Source organism: Phlebotomus argentipes, unplaced genomic scaffold (genome assembly GCF_947086385.1).
Source record: "Phlebotomus argentipes unplaced genomic scaffold, Phlebotomus argentipes genome assembly contig_75, whole genome shotgun sequence".
NCBI classification, from domain to species: Eukaryota; Metazoa; Arthropoda; class Insecta; order Diptera; family Psychodidae; genus Phlebotomus; species Phlebotomus argentipes.
This window is the reverse complement of record NW_026776170.1, coordinates 1,104,411-1,115,000: the sequence shown is the minus strand read 5'-3', so window position 1 is coordinate 1,115,000 and position 10,590 is coordinate 1,104,411. Positions and strand designations below refer to the sequence as shown.

At 36.5% G+C, this 10,590-nt stretch overlaps 1 protein-coding gene across 2 annotated transcripts in view; it reads right to left on the bottom strand.

Annotated features, from left to right (window-relative positions):
- The window catches only part of LOC132257077 (transcription factor SOX-13), a 37,826-nt gene that overhangs the window by 11,219 nt on the left and 16,017 nt on the right, over positions 1-10,590 (bottom strand). For both annotated transcript variants that reach the window (XM_059753801.1, XM_059753802.1), the window contains exons 3-4: positions 10,253-10,581; positions 7,781-7,916 (exon numbers count right to left, since the gene is read on the bottom strand). In XM_059753801.1, coding sequence (XP_059609784.1) covers positions 7,781-7,916; positions 10,253-10,581 — 465 coding nt within the window. The remainder of the gene's footprint in view (positions 1-7,780; positions 7,917-10,252; positions 10,582-10,590) is intronic.

Sequence of the window (10,590 nt, the reverse complement as noted above, 5' to 3'; positions counted from 1 at the left end):
CTTCTTAGTCCTTAGAAACTGGGATTTTCTATAGCGTTTTTTTAGATTACATGAAATGTGGCAAATTTGAAAAGTAATAAAATTAGAATGTGTTCAAACAATTATATTTAAAACCTTATAACTTTAGTTCCATAACCACAACACCCATTTTCGCAATTGTGGGGTATATTTACAGACTCAAAATTAAATTTGCACCCATAACACACTGAACTATATTCTATATTTGGGAATCTATAGGAACTTTAGATATCGGCCGTTAAATACTTTATTTCCCCTCCTGAACGCAAATGCAATTGAGAGTTTTGATACCGGAACCACTGTTCCGCCAAATAAGTACCGTATCAACTGTACTATGAGACCGTTCATGGAAGACGCTGGGCAATACCGAGAACCATCGGTATTTGAGTCTTGACAGTGGAATGCCACGAATCGCGAAATTTTTGGTTGGTAAATTTTCTATTCGTTTGTTTTTTGTAACTTTACTGCTGTGCTGTGCCAGTCTTTTAAAGCAACTAGACAATTTTTATACTAGGTGGGTACGCTTTCATTTTCGGGTTTGCTTCCTCTCCCGCAATCATTGCTTGTATTGTTTGTTTTTAGCTTATGACGCTTGGCGGTGTTGCTTCAATATTATTTTTCGTTTAATCCATAAATTGTGTCACAACCCGCCAGAAAGAAAGCTTCACTTCAAGTATTGTTCGTGTAGAAAACAGCCAAGTGGCAATATTTGAAATGAAAATTTTGAAAAATTTTTGGGTGCAAATCCAAAGTGTTTCATAAAATATTATGTCTGACCCGAAATATCAGAAGAGAACGTAAAAGACCATTTCACACACAATCATTTTTCCAGGAATTGTTCCCTGAGTTTACTGAGAGGAAATTTAACTTTAAAAAAATTTAGCCCTGTCGTAAATTGAGATTGCATTGCATAAACCCATCGTATTTCCCACTCTGCCGGATCCAAGTTGATTTATATCTCCCCCCTCCATTACCATAATGCGAAAATATTCCTTTGATCAATATATTTTCTTATGAATGGTTTGCTTTTTTAGTGCGGCAAACCATTGCTTGATAGATGATTTTGTCGGTCGCGTGCTCGAGTGCTTTCTAAGGATTCTTTTCTCCTATTCTCACTTGTGTGATCTGCCCCAATAGCGATCCGATGCACAAATAGTAACCATATTTTTAATTGAAAAAATAATATCAACAGACATGGACTCGGGTCTGTAATTCAGTCGGAAGAGATTGGAGGTAAGAGTGCTTGAACTGATTGAAAATGAAGAAACGGATTGCTAGCATTTGTTCAGCTAAACCAGCTTACAGGTTGTCTAATGTTTATCATTCAAAGAAACGCCAACTTTTTTCTCCCTTTTTTGTATAATTGTTCCATTCACACTTTCTACCTTCGTTTACCTAATTTCCCAATGGATTGTAAAACTAGAAGATTGGCATTGAGAAAAAAAATTGGGATGCAAATTAATTAACACTTGCTAGAAATTTGCTATATACACAGCTGCAACGATATCACACTAAAATCTTCTTTTTTTAATCCTCGAGTTTTGGTCTTCTTCACCCAGAACAAGACAGTAGCTGAAAGAACTATTCAACCACTTGTCTTGCCCAGTCTCTAACCGACTTCGAACTATTGGAGAGTTGTTGAGCCAGACAAAAGTGCCCTATTTTCCATGGAGATAAACTATCTGTTCACCTTTGCTTGACATTTTTCAGACGTTCTAACGATATTTTCACTGTGACAAACATTATAATTTGGTGAGCGGTGTGGTATAATGAAAGAGGGATTCGACTCTGGACAAAATATGTCGCCAATCGTCGTCAATTTGCATATTTTTCCCAACATGGGTATAATTGAGTGCTGACAAAAAGAATAGGATGGATGAAAAGGATTTCATTACAGTACAGCGATTTGAAAACAACCCGAGAATCCAACCAAAGATGCGAGGCGGGTCATCGCATATCGATCATGAGGCAGCGTTTATGAGAAAATCTTCCGAGATCATCCCAATTCTCAAATCAATTCCAATCGTGGACCAGAAGACGCCACACATTTTGATGGCCGATTTTTGAATAACGCAATTTTGCCTGGTTTTCGACTCTTCGTCTCGCTGAGGCACCTCAGCGCAAGAGATTTGATTCCGACGCTCTGTCTTATGTTTTTACTTCGACTGTTTTTAGTTCCACCGTATTGTTGCTTTAGAGTTTAGTCGTCAAATACTTAGATTAAACTAAATAGTGGGTAAGGAGTAAGATATTGCGCTAACAGCATCCAGGCCATCGAACGGACCATTATGCATGCCCACTTGTATCCCACTTAAGTGCCAAAGCTTAAAGATAAGCGAGTCACCCAGATTTTTTAGTTCAATTTTGTGTCGTCTCTTTCCCCCATTATCCTCTGATGGTTCCCACTTACAGACCAAGCGATTTAAGTCAGTCAGCAAATTTGACAGACTGCTAAAGCTTGGCAAAATGAAAAGAAATAATTCTCTATGGTTTTATAAAATGTTAATATGGATAAAAATTGAGTGAACTTCTAATCCCTATTATTGTATAGAAAAGAACTGAAATCAAAATTTCAGGATTATTACACCAAATCAGAAATTGATCTAAGAGTTTTCAAATCAAGTCACTTTTCACATCAAATTGGCGCTTTCTGCCTTACTTGCTGCCCCATTCTCAGCACACAAAAAATCAAACGTGCGATATATTGTATCTAGGAATAGTATATATTTGGCCTAGGGGATTCAAAAACTGTAGAGTGCCTTGGTGTTAAAGAGGAAAGCAAGTCACTGCGATAAGCGTGAGTACATCAGCATAATCATTGTTATGACAGTACCAGTCGTGTTCTGGTCGTTAGAAGGTCAAGGGGTGGTAATGGTGTGGAGAGAATGTGCATGAATACTAGGAAAATTGAGCGACAAGACAAAACAAAACAAACGAGATTTTCCTATTCATGCGCGGCTTATGTAGTTGGGGTGAATATAAGAAGATTCATGGATATCTCACAACATTAATGACATATTGTTCGACACATAATGCCCCTATCAACCCCTCCGTTTTCACCCCTGATGTCGTGGGTGGAGAGTGGCGGGGGATATGTGACAAAAGTACGACAAATTGAGTAGGTGGATGACACAATCCACAGCTTCCCCATCCATAAGGATGCAAAGTCACTAGGGTGGCTCTCCTTTAGCTGAACCACCATACATTTATTGTCGTCCAAGAAAGTTATCAACAGAGAAAAAAGTTGTTCCGCGATAACACTTTTGTGTTCTCATGTTAATTAAATGGCTGAAATTAATGATTTTCCAAACATAGTTTGTAAAATTTCACGTGATCATCATCCCATAGTGGTGGAAATGAGTTTTTCCGTGACACGTGCCACAAATATACCACTTTTCATGGCAGAAGCAATGAATAAATGAATTTTATCTTATCCATTTATCTCTAAAATGTAACGGAAAACCAACTGACTGGGGTAGGAAAAAATTAGAACCAGATGATAATTTTGTCGGATTAGTACTATACACTAATCCACACACTATAACTGAATCTGGAGACACTGACCATTTTATTTCCAGATTCTTTTCAGCTAAACATTTGTTTAAAACGATATGATGTTGTATTAGATAAATTTGTGTTCCAAATCACAATAGAAATATAAATCAAACTACAACACCAAGTAGACAACGGTTTCTTAATTTTATATAATTGAAAGAAACTAATAGTGAAAATACAGCACTTGTCATTTGAAAATTGGTCGAGTTCATCATCTGTTCATCTCTTTCTTCACCACTCGTAGCGTGTATTTTCCTTCTACGTCAAACTCGATACTGTCTTCGTGCGACTCTACATACGAAGACAGTATTGAGTTTGACGTAGAAGGAAAATACACGATACGAGTGGTGAAGAAAGAGATGAACAGATGATGAACTCGACCAATTTTCAAATGACAAATGCTGTGTTTCACCATAAGAGAAAGATGCTTCCTGCCTGCAAATGCCCTAATAAATGGTTCTTTTTGCCAAATGTTTGTATAACATAACAAAGAATTATTTTTTATATTTTTTAATAGGATAAAATTAGAGAATATCAAGAATAAAGAAAATCCATGGTACGTAACATGCAGATAAGCAATTAAATTATTGTTATATTTCTATTTGTTTCTGTGTTGAATTTCAATTTTTTCCATTGTCACGGAAAATTAAAACGTACAAAAGTATTATATATATACATATATATAATACGTATATATGGAGATATTTTGATATGTAATATATATACATATGTAGGTAATTACCGGCATAGATATTTAAATCAAAATTTTGCTTCAATTTTATCAATCAACTAGTCGAAGGCATTTGAATTAAGACTGGAATATTACCCGCCTTAGGGTAGGTTTCAAAATCTATTTTCGTAACCCAAAATTCAACTCAATCTCTAATTTTGATCAGAACAGACATTTCTGAAAAGACGAACCGAAAATAGATTGGAAAATTCAGGAGCAAAAAAGACTGTGAAAATAGTATTATGTTAGTTTTTTTTGCTATATGTAAGGTAGTGTGTAGGGTTTTTTTGTACTCCTACATTTTTTGTACATCTTGCCATGTGGAAATCTATATAAGATAATTTTAAAGACTTGTTCGCTAATTTATATATAGTTTCCATTCAATCTTCCAGAACAATTCGGCATTAAGGAAAATTGCAATTTCAATATCTGAGATAATATTTTCAGAATACAGTCGCTAAGTTTCGAGTAAGTATGATTGGTATACCAATATAAAGTTTTGTTCGTTGAAAAGGCAACAATTAGACAGCATACAATAAGAAAACAGTACCATTTTATAGACTAAGCAGATTGGTTTCTGTGAAACCTCATTTAAAAGTTTCGTAGAGGCATTGTCGGTGATATAATTTTTTTTCCATTTGTTGACTGATTCTTTTATTGAAAGTGGAAAGAGCACAGTGCTTTGACTTTATTTGGGAAGCAAAAGCTCAGCTGCCCAATCCAAAAGCTTTCCCCTAACGCCCACACAGCTGCCAATGGGAGGCCATGTCAGGACCACGCCCCCGCTCTCCGGGCGGGAGCTTTTCCAACAACACACACCTGGTAGCACGCTTTCCGCCCACACTGTCGGAGCCCTTTGTCACGCTGATATTTATCTTCTCCATCCCACTCGTGCTCGCTCATTTTCATTGCTAATTCCTACTGTTGATGCTGACAAACAAAGGCCGCCCCGATACCTAATCAGCACAAACGCGCGGAAAAAAGGACGAGGAGAGGGGCAGAGCATTGGGACGAGTTTTATCAAAGGAGTCTCACTGTTTTCCCTCTTAGACCGCCAACCCATTCCACTAAGTAGCAGTACATCAAAAGGAAGTGGGACAAACAACTGTATTGCAATTACAAAATAAAATACAATTATCAAATTGACATTCACGTATCAGCGAGACATGAATGTCTACTAAAAATTTTCACGTTCATCATTCAGCAGACTTTTAGAAATAAAGCGGGATATTGGGAGCTCGGATTTACATCACAGCGACTATCTATATTCACGCAAAAAATCAAATCTCGCAAAATTACATACATTGGTATGAGAGAGGCGAAATATGACGAAAATGAGGAGGATCATTTTTTCGTCGATCGTTTCGAACACCAAGATAAGTGGGCTTCAGGCGCCTTAAGGGTAAGGGATATGGACATGCGGTTATTACCATTGGTTTAAAGTATGCAATGCGAGGGGAAAATGGTGAAGTTAAATCCAGAACCCACCCATCCTTTCACGATTTTCATAACCACAAAAACACATTTTCCTTATTTGCTTAGCCCTTCTAGCATGAATAAGACTCAAATTTTAGTATGTTAAAGTTGATCCCAATATCTTTCCAATGTATCCAAAGGCCTTAAGCAATTCCTTTGAAAAATTTTGTGCTTATTGGAAGGGTCTCGCTAACATTCTAAAATTTCGAGATGAAAGAATTCTGAAGAACCATCTTGCATTTTCCTAAAATTTTCGCATGATGTATGAAGCTAAGGTTGAGACCTGTTCGACAATACTATACTAGTTGTGTTCGATGTTGTGGGAGAAGACATAGAATAAGAATCTCAATACGAGGTACGAATCTTGACGTTCTGTAGCTACTCTATCTATTGTAAGTGATGAAAGTCGTTACGAACGTCGCCATACTGAAATAATTCTGAACACCGCCTGCACCTCGTCAAATTCGTTTTTTATTTTAATAAGTTTTCAGTATGTTGTGGTTCAGGTCAGGACCTTTCTAAAAAGCTTATCGTACTACATTACATTAGTAGTGCGATAAGTAGTGTACCACTAATAGTCCACGATTTAACTAATGGCTGAAGATACAGTGTGGGCCACCAAGCTAGGTTTAATTGTCTCAAGCCAGCACAAATGCGCAGTGGTTGAGGCAAAATGCATACTTGAAGGCATGGTCGTAAAGGCCGATTATGTCAAGTCTTACAATTTCACCTACCGATGAAAATATTGAAATATATAAAATATATTAGGAAGTTATTCCATATCATTAACTAGCGTTGAATTTAAGCACAAAACCTTGAGGACAGATTTGGAAAATCGCATTTCGAATAAATTGCGGATTTAAAATGATATACATTGAAAAGCCATGACTTAATGTGTAAGGACAGACAGGAACAAGCTCAATAAGATAGGCTTTCAAGACTTAAAATGGGACGAAAATTCCCAGATTTTTTCTGCTAAAAAAATACATTTTTATAGCGTACTCCGTAATACTCAGTTTTTCTTGCACCAGCTATCACTAAATCTGCATTTTCGCTGTTTTTGCTTTCTTTTGCTCTTGATGCTCTTTTCATCGTCCAATAGAAGGACCTCTTCCTTCCCACTTGAGCCACTTATTATCATTAGTTTCCTCTGTCTCCTAAATATGAGAGTTATGGTCAACTGAGGAAATTTCCGTATTCTTTGTCGAGAAATTTTCGTAGCTCTTGCCGCAACCTCATCGTAGTGAGATATGGCACCTAGGTTCGTGAAGAGATCTGGCAAAATTCATACAATTTCAAGTAGTGCTAGCACATGAGATGCTCATTTTAATATTTTCATCAAAAAATAATAATTTCAAATTCAGTTTGTTTCCTATTTTTTTTTAATATTCCTTTTGCTGCTACATTTTTTCAATACTTGTAATCTTAAAAATGTGAAATACTAAACAGAATTTGAAATTATGTCAATAAAAATACAGCGTTTCTTAGTACTTTACGTCTTAAGCGTCTTATTCAATTTAAAACAAAAATTCCGAAAGTTATTTCCAACTACACTGACGCTGCAAACAAGAAACGTCTGTCGGATTACTTGTCAAAAATTTTCGTGCAGCAGAAAAGTTACGAGAATGGTTTGATTTTAAATTTCTGGCGAGTAAATGTCAGTTGTCCTTGACTCGCATTGTTAAGAAGTCTTAGATATGGGGTTCCTGTGGGCTGTCAAGCAGTGCGTGTAAACGCATTTCGCGCCAAATACGCATACTCTAACAACTTGCGAGGTGGATAACCCGAAGTGGAATGTCGCGCGAGATCTTGCTCTCTCTCGCGCTCACGTGGGTTTTTTCTCGGTCTCCCCGGCACTTGCGCGCGAACAGGTGAAATCAGGTGTGCGCGGAAACAGGTTGCCTGGACCAGTCGATGACCTGTACACTCAGTACAGTGGCCGCGGGGAAAGCCGCGGACTCAGGGCCGCCCCGGCGGGCGCTTGCGCTCCCCAAAACTTACCCTTTCTGTATGTTGGCTGATTAAGTGATCACGAACAAGCTGTAACTGCAGGATCATTTCGTTCAGCTTCCGCTCCTTCTCCTGTACGCTTCCTGGATAGCAACTGAGCAATGAGTCTGTTGTCCGATAGTCGGAGCTAAAAAAACATAAACATAGTCAAAGTCATCGGAAAAGGCAAAATTTTTTGATCAAACTAATTGATGTCTTAAATAACAGTAACAGTATAAGAGCGCAGAATATTGGAAACCGGTGAGTGAAAAGGGTTTAAAGAAATAAGGATGAATACATTGCGGAGAAAAAATTGCAAATGCTTCAAACGAAAAAGTCTGTTAACAATATTTTATGACTTATATTACAACATTTTTCTCATCTGGATTTTCCTTATTAAAATCCTTATGTGTTTTGCTACATCATCATAATGATTTAAACAGTGCACGGCATTTAGGCTCTGAAACCGTTATAACCGTTTTAGAATAGAATAGAATATATTTATTTCACTCGAGCCTTTTTACAGAATTACTACAGTTAAGCCTTCGAGTGGCGGCTGCCGCCGTCATTCAAAACAGCCTCTGCGCGGCAAAACGGCAGAAAAGTAGGGTCGGGGCGCGATACTCAAATGCCCATTTGAATAGCTCGATTCTTGTCCAGAGTACAGGAACCTGAATGCCTCTTCTATCTACTCTCTCTATGCGTGATGAAAAATATTCTCCTCTCAGAAAGAACTTTTTTATACATCTGTATTCGTTTATTTATTTCATCACTTATTTGTATTATTTGACTCGCGATAGCCTTTTTAAAACTTAGAGCATTTTGAATTTGAATTAAATATGAATTTTTAAATTTTTAAAATGCTTTCTACCTATGGTAAAATTTGAGTTTCTGTATTGAAACAATCACACCAAAATAAGTGCTTTTTGTAACAAGAACCAGTTTCATCGTTTTTTTGTATGTATATAATATTTTAGGAGTTGAAATTTACAGAAGCTATTCCCACCCAAAGTTTTAAATGCCAAATTTCGATTGTATTATAGTATAATATTATAAATGAATGCAAATTGCTATCCTCTATGAAACAGTGTTAGAGTATGTGATTAGTAGGAGATTTAGTTTAAGAATGAAGTATTCAATTTATAAGAAATATAGCTATTTTAAGGATACAGATAAGTTATTAAAGTAGATATTAAATAGAGTATGTAATACAATGCAATGCAGTGCACAGTGAAAAAAGCAAGAGTTGTTTGTAATTTGAACATTATTTGTGAAAACACAGAATTTCACGGCGAACCATTGACCGGGTTTTTCTTTTTCTTCACCACGCGTATCGTGTATTTTTCTTTCTACTCGCACAACATAGTTTGTAGTGTGTGATTTTGTAGATTTTCTTTGGGCAATGCAGATACTTTGGGCAACCCACGCTGAACTTCAGGTTTGACAAGTGTAGTGAAACAATTGCTGTCAAAATTGCCCGCCAAAGTTGAGTAGCAGATTAAAAAAGAAAAGCGGGAGAGTATGTCAGGACCAACTCGAAATGGTATGAGCAGAATGCTACGTTTTCACCATAAGTATGAAGTATTTAAACTTTGGTTTAGGTGCTACAGACTCATTTCGAACAACAGACGGATGGACAAAAAATATAAATTTGTATTGCGTAACTACTGAACACATATAGCAACTCCATCTGTTTTGCTTTTAGATTTGACAATGTTGGGTTTCTTGTTTTCTTGAATCGTGATTCCTAATTTTAAAAAATCGCTTTTACACTTTCATATAGATGGAGTCTACATGGCAGAATAGAACTCCTAAAACTGGAGTTCTGATTCCAATTTGAATAGAGAACGATTAGCTTTAGATAATTACTTTCTTCTTGTAGCTGAGCTGAGTCTTATTCATTAATAATGAATAATGAATATATAACGAACGATATATGTAATAATAAATAATAATAATATAATAAAAACCGATATATATATATAATATATATATATATATATATATATAATATTATATAATATATATATATATATATTATATATATATATATATATATAGAACAAATTATCAGCATCTCACATAGTTATTAGAGTTAATGGAGGATTATTCATGAAATTTTTCCATTGGTACAGTTCAGTCTATCACCTTACTTTACGAAACAGCGTATATTTGTGATCTATGAAATTTTTCGTACGAGTAAGCAATCGATTTGGCTCAAAACTTGGCTCAAAAGCAATTTTCTCTTGGCTCACTCAACTCCATAGCCCATTGAGTCTACTAGGAGAGAGAATGGGAAAAAATAAGGCAAAGGTAAATTCGGACATCACATTTCTTTTCCAGGCTACGAACCGCACAAAAAAGGTCTCTACAGGCTACAATTATCTGTCTCTTACACTTTACTGTTACATCATCATTGTAATGAGTTGAAAATATGCTTGAGATATGTAAATTTGACAATTAGATTTGAATTTTATTACTTACCTGTCTACTAATGCATATGCAGTGGTGTTGTCACTGTAGCGCTTTGCTGCACCACCGTTGCTGCAGATATTTAAATTACTCGATGTGGTGTTATTGTTGTTAGTCTGCTGTTCCGAAGCACCCTCTCGTAACGAACTGCCGCGCATTTTATTCGTTAAACGTCTTAACACATCGTCCATCGATCGCTTTTGCGCAAAAGCAGCCGAACAGTTAACACCACGACTACACCCCGCTGGCGGTGACATCTTAATGCTGTTGTTGTTATTAAGAGCTGCGTTTGGCGCCGATAAGTGACTAGATATGAGCTCAGTGGCGGTACTAGGGGTGATCTGTAAGCA